The sequence below is a fragment of the Brachyistius frenatus genome, unplaced genomic scaffold, assembly GCF_029030835.1.
Source record: "Brachyistius frenatus isolate BFR_SWC_R1_liver_20210118 unplaced genomic scaffold, ASM2903083v1 Contig_432, whole genome shotgun sequence".
Lineage (NCBI taxonomy): Eukaryota > Metazoa > Chordata > Actinopteri > Embiotocidae > Brachyistius > Brachyistius frenatus.
Window position 1 is genome coordinate 81,175 of NW_027211031.1, and position 15,886 is coordinate 97,060.

Consider the following 15,886-nt stretch of genomic DNA (forward strand, 5'->3'; position numbering starts at 1 on the left):
TGTAGTTTGGCTTTCTTGAAGTAATTGTATTTTCTTGATTCTTGTTGTCCTGGGTTTGTACCCTCATGGTTGTAAATGCACTTATTGTAAGTCGCTTTGGATAAAAGCATCAGCTAAATGAAATGTAATGTAATTTTAAAATAATTGATTTAGTGGCAGTAGGATATGAGTGTGGGGATGCAGTACTTACCAAGGGTCCTGAAGGGCCTCTGCTGGGGCACCAAGGAGAAGAATCCCGGCTTTAGAGCATTTGTGATGATGATGTCAAATAGCTCCTCAAAATCCTTCCTGTAACATCCACAGAAAGCAACATTAGCCTCTGTGACCGGCGCCTGACAAATATGTAAAGGGAAATGTCTGGACAGCATCCAGATACACTTGAGTTAGACAAGCGAACATATTAAGGCACAGTGAAGCTAAACAGTATCTACAGATGATGGAACATGGCACATATCTGCTTCTTATGCATTTGATCTGTTTTCTCATTGATTTAATCTTTTCTTGTGCATTTTATCCGTTTCATCTCATTTCTATATTTTAAATGTCTTATTTAAACAATTTTATGTGAAACACTGCATGTACAGTGCATCCGGAAAGTATTCACAGCGCTTCACTTTTTCCACATTTTGTTATATTACAGCCTTATTCCAAAATGGATTAAATTAATTTTTCCCTCAAAATTATACACACAATACCCCATAATGGCAACATGAAATAATTTTTTTTGAAATTTTTGAAAATCTATTAAAAAAAAAAAAATAAAAAAAAAAAATCACATGTACATAAGTATTCACAGCCTTTGCCATTACACTCAAAATTGAGCTCAGGTGCATCCTGTTTCCACTGATCATCCTTGAGATGTTTCTACAACTTGATTGGAGTCCACCTGTGGTAAATTAAGTTGATTGGACATGATTTGGAAAGACACACACCGTCTATATAAGGTCCCACAGTTGACAGTGCATGTCAGAGCACAAACCAAGCCATGAAATCCAAAGAATTGTCTGTAGACCTCCGAGACAGGATTGTATTGAGGCACAGATCTGGGGAAGGGTTCAGAAAAATTTCTGCAGCAGTGAAGGTCCCAATGAGCACAGTGGCCTCCATCATCTGTAAATGGAAGACGTTTGGAACCACCAGGACTCTTCCTAGAGTTGGCCGCCCGGCCAAACTGAGCGATTGGGGGAGAAGGGCCTTAGTCAGGGAGGTGACCAAGAACCCGATGGTCACTCTGACAGAGCTCCAACGTTGCTCTGTGAAGAGAGGAGAACCTTCCAGAAGGACAACCATCTCTGCAGCACTCCACCAAGCAGGCCTGTATTACCATACAGACGGGCCAGATGGAAGCCACTCCTCAGTAAAAGGCACATGACAGCCCACCTGGAGTTTACCAAAAGGCACCTGAAGGACTGTCAGACCATGGGAAACTAAATTCTCTGGTCTGATGAAACAAAGATTGAACTCTTTGGCCTGAATGCCAAGCATCATGTTTGGAGGAAACCAGGCACCGCTCATCACCTGGCCAATACCATCTCTACGGTGAAGCATGGTGGTGGCAGCATCATGCTGTGGGGATGTTTTTCAGCGGCAGGAACTGGGAGACTAGTCAGGATGGAGGGAAAGATGAATGCAGCAATGTACAGAGACATCCTTGATGAAAACCTTCTCCAGAGCACTCTGGACCTCAGACTGGGGCAAAGGTTCATCTTCCAACAGGACAACGACCCGAAGCACACAGCCAAGATAACAAAGGAATGGCTTCGGGACAACTCTGTGAATGTCTTTGAGAGGCCCAGTCAGAGCCCAGATTTGAACCCGATTGAACATCTCTGGAGAGATCTGAAAATGGCTGTGCACCGACGCTCCCCATCCAACTTGATGCAGCTTGAGAGGTCCTGCAAAGAAGAATGGGAGAAACTGCCCAAGAATAGGTGTGCCAAGCTTATAGCATCATACTCAAAAAGACTTGAGGCTGTAATTTCTGCCAAATGTGCTTCAACAAAGTATTGAGCAAAGGCTGTGAATACTTATGTACGTGTTATATTTTCATTCTTTATTTTTAATAGATTTGCAAAAATTAAAAAAAAAACTATTTTCACTTTGTCATTATGGGATATTGTGTGTAGAATTTTGAGGAAAAATATGAATTTAATCCATTTTGGAATAAGGCTGTAACATAACAAAATGTGTAAAAAGTGAAGCGCTGTGAATACTTTCCGGATGCACTGTAATTATCTTGCTGTGAAGCACCTTGAGATGCATTTCTTGTATGAAAGGTGCTATACGATTCAAATTTATCATTATTATTATTATTATACAGCACTGTGGGAGCAATAGGAAGACTTTGAGGGGGAAATATACACATCCACACTGACAATGAGCATGTTTAGAGCTGGATGGGGTCTAATGACACAAGAAGGAGTTCTTACTGAAAACATGTAAACCAATCAATTTGGTGTATCAAAGTGTGGACACCGAACCCTAAGCACAAGCTGTTTATGCTGCATGATGAAATAGCTTGCTACAAACTCTCAGTATACCTTTTTCAGACTCATATATTCCAATTACGACAAGTTAAAATGCTCATATAAGATATCTGTAATTATATAATGACTCAGCCAGGCACCAGAACATGTAGAGGTGCTAACCACTAACAAGGATAATGTATAGTACTAGCTCTGGATTTTTGTTTTTTTGTTTTTGTTTTTGACATAAATAGACTTCTGAAAGTAACTGCCAGGTTGTACGGAACAGAAGTCTCACTTGGAACCGAATCACCTCTACCCGACAGTTTGGGATGAAAACAGCACATGTACTATTACACCCATAAACAAGTTCCACTTCGTATTGAAAGCTGGGAAGCCAATGTGTGATTTTTATTCATTCTAATTAAAGTGTTAACTCAGACTACATGTATCATTCAACCTTTCTGCATGTTTAAACAGCTGTGATTTATCTGTTGGCATTGTACAGGTCAATCTACTAGACACCAATTGGAGCTAACACTGAACATTATACCCCCTGGTTGGTTTTGTCCAGTGACACTGCTTGTGATTTTTTGTTTTGTTTCAAGCAAGATGGCTGTACAGCATTTGTCATGTGTCTCGACTGTTACAGTAAATATTATGGCATATTAAACACGTTTGAACACAGAAAAAACTAAAGCGGGAAGAGGGAAGATTGTTTATGTGTTTGTTTACTGCAGGCTGGACTATTGTAATGGCGTCCTCACAGGTTTTAGTAAACTAGAATTACCGCCTAGAAGTTGTATGCCACCACTCAAATTGTAGTTTAGATGCAAATCTGTCCAAACCCATATCAAACATTCCTTGAGTCCGAGTGAGTGTTTGTGCCAAATTTGAAGAGACGAGTACCGTGCCTGTTGGAAATAGCCTGTTTGGCAGTATGATTGCCTGGATTGTGGTATTGCTGTGTAGCTTTTTTAAAGAACATAGGTGAAGGTATGCTTGACTACTTCGCCAGTCATTTTGATTCTATGTAATTTTATCTTTTAATTGAGGACTTGGAGAGGATTTACCGCTGATGCATGATGTATCGCAGGCTGAAAGAGGGCTATGGCAGGTAGAATAAATTGATGAATGTCTGTACTTTTAGCCAGCAATAGAAGAGTTAAAGTTAAAGTGAAATGAGCGCTGATAACAAGCTGGATGGTCCCTCTCCTCTTTAACCTGGAGGATGCAGCGTCCATGATTTCCCAAAAAGAATTTAAAAAAATGTATTTGTCAGCGGACAATTTTTTCATGCCCCTTAGACCATTGGTTTTCTTCCTTATACCTTGTGTAGAGATTTCTCCAGATTCTCTGACCCATTTAATGATTTTATGTACCGAAGATGATGAAATACTCAAATTCTTTACAATTTTATGTTAAGGAACAGTATTCTTAAATTTTTGCACTATTTTCACACGCTGTCTTTTCACAGAGTGATGAACCTCTCACCATCTTTGCCTCGCTGAAATGCTCGTTTTATTCTTAATCATGGTACTGATCTGTTGCCAATGAACTTAATTAGGTGTGAGATGTTCCACCAGGTGTTTCTTTAATCTTTACACAACTTTTCCAGGCTTTTGTTGACCCTGTCCAAACGTTTTTGAGATGTATTGCTGGCATCAAATTTAAAATAATAATTTTCATTAAACAGTATAATTTCTGTTTCAACATTTGATATGTTGTTTTTGATCTATTTGCAATTAAATGTGGGTTTATGGGATTTGCAAATCATTGCATTGTGTTCATTGACTGAACAGGACACAGTTTATATGCAAATTTCTACAACTGACCAAACGTACGGGACCACTAATACGACACCGATTCCACCTACGACTGAACCACCACCCCCTTATGACGATGTATTTGTTCTCCTCCCTGGAGAACAGGGCATGTTCTCAGACACTGACGTGTGACAAAGTAATTAATCCCTTGCCGAAACGCGAGAGAAGGGGCAGTGGAGATGATGAAGTGTCAATGACTGAAGTCTGGTTGAACAGTATACAACAACAGTTGTGTGATCAATATGATTTTCTTAATGATGATTCTTTTATTTTTATTTTTCAGTTCATGTTATACCTTGTATAAACAGGAGGGACATGATGGACAAATAACGAACTCATCATACTTGTCAAATGTTGGTCTATCTGTTGCACAACATGGTTCTATAGTCTCAGTTACAACGTCTCTGTACCTTTATCTTGTGACCTATGACCTCACTCAGATATACAAAATCAGATATACAGAGGAAATGGGGGTGACTGTAAACTGCTTGTCACACTGTATATAAGCTGCCCTATGGAGGAGTGACGTTGAGCAATACAATGTCCGATATGTTTGATTTTGAATCCAGCCTCTGAGTAATTTTTCCAACACACCCTTAGCAGCAACAACTGCAATCAAGCATTTGCGATAACTTCCAATGACTCTTTTACAGCGCTGTGGAGGAATTTTGTCACACTCATCTTTGCAGAGTTGTTGTAATTCAGCCACATTGGAGGGTTTTCCAGCACGAACCGGCTTTTTAAGGTCACGCCACAGCATCTCAATAGGATTCAGGTCAGGACTTTGACTAGGCCACTCCAAAGTCTTCATTTTGTTTTTCTTCAGCCATTCAGAGGTGGACTTGCTGGTGTGTTTTGGATCATTGTCCTGCTGCAGAACCCAAGTTGGCTTCAGCTTGAGGTCACGAACAGATGGCCGGACATTCTCCTTCAGGATTTTTTGGTAGACAGTAGAATTCATGGTTCCATTTATCACAGCAAGTCTTCCAGGTCCTGAAGCAGCAAAACAGCCCCAGACCATCACACTACCACCACCATATTTTACTGTTGCTATGATGTTCTTTTTCTGAAATGCGGTGCTACTTTTACGCCGGATGTAATGGGACACGCACCTTCCAAAAAGTTCAACTTTTGTCTCGTCAGTCCACAGAGTATTTTCCCAAAAGTCTTGGGGATCATCAAGATGTTTTCTGGCAAAAATGAGACGAGCCTTAATGTCCTTTTTGCTCAGCAGTGGTTTTCATCTTGGAACTCTGCCATGCGGGCCATTTTTGCCCAGTCTCTTTCTTGTGGTGGAGTCATGAACACTGACCTTAACTAAGGCAAGTGAGGCCTGCAGTTCTTTGGATGTTGTTGTGGGGTCTTTTGTGACCTCTTGGATGAGTCGTCGCTGCGCTCTTGGGGTAATTTTGGTCGGCTGGGTACTCCTGGGAAGGTTCACCACTGTTCCATGTTTTCTCCATTTGTGGATAATGGCTGTCACTGTGGTTCACTGGAGTCCCAAAGCTTTAGAAATGGCTTTATAACCTTTTCCAGACTGATAGATCTCAATTACTTTCTTTCTCATTTGTTCCTGAATTTCTTTGGATCTCTGCATGATGTCTAGCTTTTGAGGATCTTTTGGTCTACTTCACTTTGTCAGGCAAGTCCTCTTTAAGTGATTTCTTGATTGAGAACAGGTGTGGCAGTAATCAGGCCTGGGTGTGGCTAGAGAAATTGAACTCAGGTGTGATAAACCACAGTTAAGTTATGTTTTAACAGGAGGGGGCAAACACTTTTTCACACAGGGCCATGTGGGTTTGGATTGTTTTTCTCCCTTAATAATAAAAACCTTCATTTAAAAACTGCATTTTGTGTTTACTTGTGTTATCTTTGACTAATATTTACATTTGTTTGATGATCTGACACATTTAAGTGTGACAGACATGCAAAAAAATTGGAAATCAGGAAGGGGACAAACACTTTTTCACACCACTGTATGTAGGTGGAGCCAAATTTGAGAACGAGCATCCATCCCACAATCACAGGAAGCTTGCTGTTTAAACAGGAAACAATGTGTGTGTGTGTGTGTGTGTGTGTGTGTGTGTGTGTGTGTGTGTGTGTGTGTGTGTGTGTGTGTGTGTGTGTGTGTGTGTGTGTGTGCACGCGTGTACGTTTGTCAAGCCAGGCAGCTTTACCTTAACCTGCAGTTCACCTCTGCTTGACTATAGAGAACAAAGAACAGCAGCGTAAAATAACAGTAGCAGCCTGGACATTTGTCATTTTTCAAGCCTCACTTGCTGGTTAATAGAGTGTGAAACAGGGCTTAGCCTACAAAAAATAACTGAAGCCTCATAGTGGGCACGGCAAACACTGGGAGGGCCATTAATGCACAAAGCCAGTGTTAAACTATAAAAAGACAGTCATCCATTTTTCTGCGTACCTACAGCTGTAAAATAAAGTGGTGAGTATTAATTCTGGTTTGGTAAGAAATAGCAAACTGTGAGCAGATGGTGTTTTGACTTCATATAATTCGCAAAATAAGAAATTATGACAAAGTAATGTATTTCATTGTTGGACCCACTGCTTGTCAATCACACCTGTAATAATTGAGCTTTTGAACTTGCAGTAATTTGTTTCTGGCAACATGACGGCAGCAGGAGCAGCTAAACATGCCATATCCAGCCTTATAAACCTCTCAAATTGCTAAAAGAAGTTAGCAAACAGCGCCTTCTGCAAATAGCCAGTAAATATGAAGCAACATTAGCATTCGTGTATGGAGTGGGATTCGCTACTTTATGTCTCCCCTGATCCCCATTTGTTTCTTTTTGCCCCTTTTTTTTCTCCTGTGTTTCTGTCTGTCTACGTTTTTGTTTAAATGTGGTTTGTCGCCTAGACACTGAGCCCTGCCTTTCCAGATTTGACCTCCACTTCACCTGCCACTGGTACACCAGTGCCATTTAACTCTGATCTCCAGCTTACTTGATTCCTGGAGTCTTGCATCTAGCCAAACAACAAATTGAAGTCTACCATTTTTTGGCTCCACCAACTTCTCAGAACCAATAACTGATAGGTGTCGCAAAAAAGTCTTATATCAAGGCCACTTAATTGATTTGTTTTCCTGCCATTTAAAGGCACCTAGCTAGCTAAAATTTTAAAATAAGTTATATTTTAGTAAGGAGTAGAGTAGGGAGGAATGAACTACTTTTTCCAAGTTCAAAAATTAAGATTCAAACTGAACATAAAAAAGACAGGATATTATGGCCACTTTGGGGCATTGCAAAAATCTGTAAACACAGCACTGACACATAATTAGAAAGTAAGTTAATAAGCTTTCAATTGAAAATGATAGAAGAAAATATAAATCTCAAATCTAATTTTGCTCAATATTGCATGCTGTAACCCAAGTGTAGAGGAGAGGGCTGAAATGACTCTCAGTCGTGGAGCACTGCAGCTGTTAAAATGCAGGATGATGCTGGGATGTGGCAGGATTCAGGAAAGTCTGATGGTCTTTACCCGATATTAGGCCTAAATATACTTTCATCTTTTTCACCGCATTAACATGGAAAATTGATCATCATCGTCCTTTGTAGAAATCCAAGATAACATCAAATAGCATGACGCTAAAGAACTGTACAACAGAGTCTGTTGTTAATATCTTATAATATTGTGTCTATAGTTTAGTGTAGCCTAGTTTCTAGTGTAAAACTTCTTTTGTGTATTTTTGAGTATTTATTCATTGTTTACTTTTTCAAAAAGTTATTTTTATCTATCTTATGTTATTGTAAACGTATTTGTAATTTTTTTCATATAGTGTGCACCTTTTTTGTATTTCTATGCAGCTGTGATGACTAAATTTCCCCACTGTGGGATTAATATAGTCTAAAGTGCTTTAGTGAACATGACTGCGTTGTCAAGTGTACTGAGTGCAGTGCGACGGAGACACTGCAGTGGCACTGCTTTCGCACCAGCGACATGTCGTCACTCGCTGCATTTTCTTTTTTTTGTTTTGTTTGTAACACAATGCTGTGGCCACCAAACATTATGTGAATCATATCCTCCACCTCATCCATAAGCACTTGGATTTCCTCGTCAGAAAAATTCAATTTCCTGGTTTTCCTCTTTGTTGTTGCCACGATTCACTAAAGAACCACGGAGCTACATGACTCATTTTAAATGCATCACCCTCCATAAGGCATTTATCTTTTTTTTTTTTTTAACTCAAGATGTCAGCAGAAATGGGAACAATCGTGGGGTCCCTTCTTGCAATATCTGGACACAATGTCACTGCTTCTGTATATAGATAGTTATACATAGTTTCTTTCTCTGATATGTCTTGTTTTTGTTTGTTTACATTTTTCTTTTGTCCCTGCTCCTGCAACTCCCAATTTCAATGTGTATTCATTGCTTTTTATGTGACTGATAAGTGCTGTTATGGGCTATGGTGTAGTGGGCATTCATTTAGGATCAACTTCTAAGTCACTGCCATCTCTCCCATGTGTGTGTGTGTGTGTGTGTGTGTGTGTGTGTGTGTGTGTGTGTGTGTGTGTGTGTGTGTGTGTGTGCGCACATGCTGGTTGGTGTGATTGCTTGTATCGGTTGGGTTTCAGGTGTAATTTTAGTTTTTTGGTGTTGCTGTTACGTTACTTAAAGACGGCAATAAAAACATTAAAACAATTAAATTGCATTTATGGGTGAATGTGGGCGTTGTGATTTATAAAGGGAATATTCTGTGCAGGTGTGGGTGCACAGTTTTACAAATAAAAAATAATAATTGCGAAGGCCATTTTTGGCTTTTATACGCACGTACACTTCAGTATGAATCCTACACAATGTTTTAAAATGAGTGCCCATGTCCTGGTCCTGTTAGGGAGGGGGCCAGTCTGTGGTCCCCGTGTGGGCAGTCTTACCCCAGGATGTGTTCGCAGATTAGCCTGCAGTAGTCGCTGTGGGAGCTGGTGATGAGGAGGAGAATCTTCCCAGCGTTTTTCATGCTGCGCAGCCAGGTCTTGACAGAGTCAGAGCAAGGCTGCAGGTAGCGGCCTGGATCCCTCTTCACACTAGGGAAGTATGTCCCCGAATCCTCTGTACAGGGACACAAACATATACAAATGCTCTGAAACATTTCCTTCCAACTGCCTCATGTAAAAAAACAACAACAGCTGATTCTACTTCTCGTTTACAATCAATTTTCTACATTTTGCGATTGACTAATTATCTGGACGTGGCTAACCTTCGAGGAGCAGATAAAACAAGTGACCAAAAAAGACAAAGCTTATTATATGTGTTTCTCTGAAATCAGATGCAGATTACTGCTCCAGTATGCTCCAAGAATGAGGAGCACACCCAGACAGTGGTACAAAAACTGCTGGGTCCAATCAATATCTACTAATTTGACAGTGCGCTACATTTAATGTCAGCTGGATTCTGAGTGCCCTATATAGGGCCCTCAAATCCATTGGGAATTAGTAGAAAAAAAGTGTGTTATGTACACGATTTACTTTTAAAAATGTCACAGTGCAAAATATTCCCCAAGTATTTACAATTTCAATTTAGTGCCATTTATAAAACCAGAAGAGGTGAATGAGTGAGGGAAGAACTGATTTTAAGACACAGCCCACTGTCCATGAGCCATAGTCTGGCTACTGACCAACCTGGACCGCTTGTCAGCTTGCTTGGTGAGCTATTGTGGGTGGCTAGCACATTGATGACTTGAATGGGACAAGAAAATAGTCCCTACCATTTTTGTCCAGATCGGCCCACAACAATCAATCACACACCACTCATCTTTGCACTGCTCTGATAATGTATATTAACTCTGCAACTCCCATAAATCACTAAAGCTATGTAATGAGTAAAAGGGACAAAAGGTGGAATTTGAATGCTGCCCGTCTGCCCCCAGAGGTCAGTGACACCTTCCACAATGCAAGAGTGTCCTCCACCCGTGGCAAATGGTGGGTGTTTGAAGAGTGGTGTGATGTGAGGAATATTATTCTTGTTGACTGTTCTGAGGTAGATGTGCTCTGTTTTCTACAGGAATTACTGGACATGAGGAAGGCTTTTTTCCACAATTTAGGTTTTATTTGGCAGAGATTTCAGCTTGCACACTGTATTGTGTTGGCCATATCTCTGGCTGAAAGGTGTAAGGCAGGGGTGTCAAACATACGGCCTGCGGGCCGCATCCGGCATCCGGCATCCTTGCTTCAAAAACAGCGTAAATGCGATGTCTGCTCCGGAGGCAGAAGCGCTCGTTGCCACAGGCAGCAGCGCTCGCTGCTCGCTTTGTGACGCGTTTGACGTCAAACGCGTCACAAAGTGAGGGAATCTGCAGAGGAGAGCCCTGGCAGATAAACAGTGGGCTGATGTCTGAGTTTTTGGTCTTTATGTTTCTAGTTTATTGTAGAAAGACCTTAAAATAGGGTTTATCATCCAAAAACCTTCACCAATGATTTAAACATAGAGAAATATTGTCGTTATGTATACGTTATTATGCTATGATTTTACTGGTCTGGCCCACTTGAGATCGAAGTAGGCAGTATGTGGCCCCTTAATTAAAATGAGTTTGACACCCCTGGTGTAAGGGCTCTCAGCCTCCTCAGGGGTTCAGAGCCCATTCTACGAGTAGCATGGCCACACCATGGGCCCTGTTCAGCGGAATGTGAGTTGAGGATATTTGTACAGCAGCAAGTTAGGCCACGCACACATTTGTGTGCTCCTACAGGCTTGACATTGCATAGCCATCACTGGCTCATGCAGTGCTGGATGCAGGTGCATCAAGTCAGACCTAATAGACCTTGTCCTGGGTTGATGTAGTTTCACGGCTTCAGGGGGAATGACTGCAATCTGGGACTAAACTTAGTGAAACACCGAGTGAAGTTAGAAATAGAACGTTGCGCCACTTAACATAAACACTGGTTCTTTGATAATAGAGTGGGGTGTTTTACCAACATTTACCTCCTTGCATAGGCACAGAGAGAAACCTGCTTGGAATGAGTTGAGAGGGGTAGAGCACCTAGCCTGTGATGATATGATGAGGGCGTAGCTCGAGCACGGCTCAACCTGTCTTTAACAGACAAATGTGGTGTCATCGGTGCTTTCGTAGTTGGTTACGCTGAGACAATTCCCCTCGTGAAACACCTCACTCAAAAGTCATCAAAGAATTTAGGGATTGTTTGATGTAATCCAACGATTCGCAGTTTGCCAAAAAAAAGACAATTCGGCAATTTTGATGAATATTTTTTGAGTCAAATATTGAATATATATCTTGAATTGCAGTCAAGCCTGATTTCGGGTATTTGTATGATTGATATTGGCTCCATTTGTTTGGCAGGATAGTCAGAGACAGTGGTGTATGTGGGGAATATCACTTACCTGGTCAGATATATATTAACATATGTATCTGCATAATGGTAGGTAGGTAGGTAGGTAGGTATTTACTTTATTAATCCCCGAGGGGACTTTTTTTTTTTTGACACTAAGTATACTAAGACACTAAGTAATAATGACACTAAGAGCAACAGTATGTACTGTATAATGGTAGCAGTATGATGGTAATAGTGACTAACCAAGACTAGACCTGTTAGTTATGATGATAATGATAGATTAAAGTGGGCGTGGCTTATCACAGGAGATCCACATTTCACATACCAAACTTCAAAAAATCCTAATAAATCACCTGTACATCCTACTGAGCTGAGTTTGGCTCGCTGCAAACCGTTGCCAATTCAGAAGCCCATCACTCTCTATTTTTTTAAAAAGAATTAAGATGTATATTTCCTTCATTTAAATGCTCCCAAAATCATTACAGGCCTTCTTTACAGAGATATTCAATGTATCACTGTTTTTTTGTACTGTATACACAAGATTTTTTACATTGCCAAATGTTTGCTTAAACTTCACCAAAATACTTGACATTATACCAGACATCATCAGAAGGATGTGATTTGTTTTTCATTCACGTTTCCGAGGGGCAGAACATCCCTGTCCAAAACTGAAAAAAAGCGTGTCAGGCATGCAGCAGGTGGGTTTTCTTTGAAATTCGCGGGGCTGTGTGCCGTGAATTCATCCCAGGAGGGTCAGAGTGAAACCACGGACCTCTGCTGTGACGTTCTGAGGCATCTGAGTAAAAAAAGTTGAGCTCAAATAACCTAAACTGTGGCGATGGCACTGGTTCTCCAACATGACAAGTGCGCCCGCTCAAAGCGCAAAGAAAACGCTAATGTTTCTGGCCCACGACAACACAATTGTAGCTCCTCACCACTCCTACTAACTGGATTTGGCTCCCTTCGACTTCTCTCTGGTTCCCAAGAACTTTTTCACAAACTTTGATGTTCGTTCTCTGCTAAAGTTTCAGGTGTGTAAAACATCGCCGACCCACCCGGTCCACTGCTCACAAAAACGTGTGTTACTCAGGAACTGATGATGATCAAGCCACAAAATTTGCGCCAGTTAGTTATTAGGGTTATACCTTTCTCCTGCTCTGTGCACGTCATGGTGCTGTTCTCCGTGCACGCACGAGCAGTAGTCTCGGAAATTATTGATCTGCCCTCGAAATGTTGTAAAGTTCTGCTGTAAGGACTTTGCTGTGTTAAGTGCCTTAAAATAACCTGTTGCTTTATAAATTGTCGCTATATAAATAAAATGTAAAAATCTGTGTTTTAACTTTAAACAGACATTTGATTAGGACATTAGGTCACGGCCTATTCATTACTGTGCTTGATCTTATGCCTTCGCTGAATTTTCTCTTACATAAGCTCGAGGCATGAAACTTGGTAAAATTACTGTACTACTGCTTCCCAAGATACATGATTATAGTTAGCTGGCCAAATATTAGTGCTATAATTAACATTCAAAAAGTGAAAAATTTGAAAACTTGGCAGATATTTATCTCTGACCAGCTCTTCACTGCTTGCGGCTTCAGCTATAGCAAAATGAGCTGCTTGCTTCGGTTGATTGCAAAAGGGCTCGAAAGCCCCCCAATTGCCGCTTCAGGCTATATTTACTTATAAATTTTACTTTTGATTGAATTGCAAGGCATTTGCTCTCAAAACTGTTTTTTGTGCATGTATAAAAAAAAGACTCAAAACTACCGAAATGTTATGAGGTGGGTGTATTTTTCCAGGACCCAAATGCAAGCACACAGACTCGAGGTATAAGTTCCAAAAAATACTGTCTTTATTGTCCAAAAAATAAACAAACAAAAAACTACAAACCAAAAGGTGGCACCGAGCGTGTCCACTTTACGTCCAGTCGGGAGGGCAACTCAACCGACAGCTCCAGGGGGACACGGGTAACAGGGCAGACCAGCGGAAGGGACGGCGTCAACAATCCTCCAAGCCGGGAGGGCAACTCCACCGACTGGTGATTTTGACCGGGATTTCCGCAGGAGACACAGAGGCCGGAGGAACGGGAACAGGAACAGGACTGACAGAGAGCTGACGGGGAGCAGACGGAAGACGGACGGGTGGCTAACAAAAATGCACCGACAACCAGAGTTGTGCAGGGGCAGGGTACATATAGTCTGGGGAGGTGATCAGGGAGATGCAGCACACCTGCAGGTGGTGATCAGGGGTGAGTGGCTGCATCTGCTGGGACTGGTGAGGGGCGTGGCCACGGGAGGTGAGTGGCGTGACCACAGACAAAGACAGGGGACACAGGAGGAGAGGTGATCGGGGGCAAAACGGAGGACAAAACTGAACTCCTGACACCGAAATAGGATTCTGTGTACAACAACAAAGGTAAACTTTGTTTTGCTTCATTTTGCACATTTGTATTCACACAAGTAAAGGAGAAATCAGGAGCACATTTCCCTCTTCTGAGGCACCATCAATGTGTTTACTCTTTTTTGAAGATTCCCAGCTAATTTTTTATAGCTGTCTGCCTGCTATACAGATACTATTTTCAGTCACTGAAAAGAAATCTTGCCCTAACGTTCTCTAAATGCTTTATTCACAGAGAACCCCTAAATAAACCATCACTGATTCAGGAATATGCTGAGTCGCCAGAATGGTACAGTATGGCCATGCATGAACACCAAGTTACAAAATAGTTCAATTTAGTGTGGTAATGTGAGGAAATGTGATAAAAATGGTATACAAAAGGTTTGTAATGGCAAGAAATCAAACTGTCTTTGTCATCTGATGGGTTGCATAGAAAAACGTTACCCTTGAGTTTTGCAAAGTATTTACTTTTAAATGGAATTATATTATAATATGAAGCGCAGAACAAAGTTTGATTTCAACCATGGGACTTAAAAAAATGAGGTGACCTACACATGGTATTTGCTCTTGAGCTGAAGGAGTTAACTAATAAGTGAGAAGTGGTGTTTCGCCTTTTGCAAGCAGGAGAAAAGAGGGCTTAGGAAAACAGGGTGTGGATGAGTGGTGTGTGTTCATGAGCGAAGGTATTTACCTTGGCAGAGAGTGGCGGCCTCTCAGAAACATCACTGAGCCCTAAGACTGACACAGACAGTGTTTACACTGAGGCGCAAACCTAATTCTGTTTCTGTCCTTTTTTCCTATAAGTGTGAGCAGCAAAAAGCTCAATGAAGTTGCACTTTTAAAAAATTTAAAATTGCACTCTGGGCCACATTGATTCGTAGCAACCCTAAAATAAAATTCTAAAGCTAGAACCCACCAATTCAACACCACATTAGAAAAGTGTTAAAATAAGAGATCAACAAACTGGCAGTGTGGCTACTTTCTTCTTGGAGGATTTCTAGTCATGGACCTAAAAGCAGAAGGTGTTTTATTGAAGGTGTTAAAAAAGAGGAAAGGTCACAACAATGAAATCGGTTTATCCCCTCATGAGCACTACAGATGACAACTGAAAAGGCATGGTGTGTTCGAAATAGTAAGACAAAGCAGCATTACTAGGGGTGTGTGGAGACATAAAATACAATCCAGTTTGAGTAACAAATCCTGTAAAGTGCACTCGCGAAGTGATGGCAGAAAATACGCCCTAAAAGCCCTTCGCATCCAAAGTTTAACTCCCATCCAGTTAAACCTTTGCTTTAAGCCATGCCCATGCTCTTTTCACCCACATTTCTTGTCGATATGATTTAACTGACCACTCATTTTGCATCTATATAAGGCAAAATGCCCATATAGGCATAATAGAACTAAACAGTATAGTGATAATGAAAAAAAGAAAAGAAACAGACACTAAGGTCTTGTGTGTGAGCCTGAATAACGGATTGAAGAAGCTCACTTAAGAGTCCGGTCATGTGAGGAAAAAGTTTGGACATGCTTCCCTTCAGTGGTAGAACACCAAACTACACTGAAGAAGGAAAAAAAAAGCTCCTGTAGGTTGTATAGAAAGCAGTAGAGGGTTTTAACCAAAAGATGGCGACAAACACAAACAAGCAAAGGCTGAGTTTCCCATCAGGAGCACCAAAACCCACAACTCTGAAAATGTTCCACATGTAAACATCTTTGAACACATTTCTTTTGAAGTTTTAATTGTTCCCACAGATCATTAGATCTTCAAATAAACAGAAATAGCCGGTCGAGACTACCCCAAGTTTAAAGGCCATTCTGCCTCTGGGACCCCACAGTTGAAAGCGCTGTCCTGCTTCATTACCCACAGCCAGGGAGGGGAGCGGCAGGGGGGGAAGTG

At 41.1% G+C, this 15,886-nt stretch overlaps 1 protein-coding gene across 1 annotated transcript in view; it reads right to left on the reverse strand.

The window, feature by feature from the left end:
- Positions 1-15,886, reverse strand: part of nt5dc1 (5'-nucleotidase domain containing 1) — a 96,410-nt gene that overhangs the window by 41,763 nt on the left and 38,761 nt on the right. Inside the window, exons 6-7 of the mRNA XM_069725600.1 lie at positions 9,181-9,355; positions 191-288 (exon numbers count right to left, since the gene is read on the reverse strand). Of these exons, the coding sequence (XP_069581701.1) occupies positions 191-288; positions 9,181-9,355 (273 nt within the window). The remainder of the gene's footprint in view (positions 1-190; positions 289-9,180; positions 9,356-15,886) is intronic.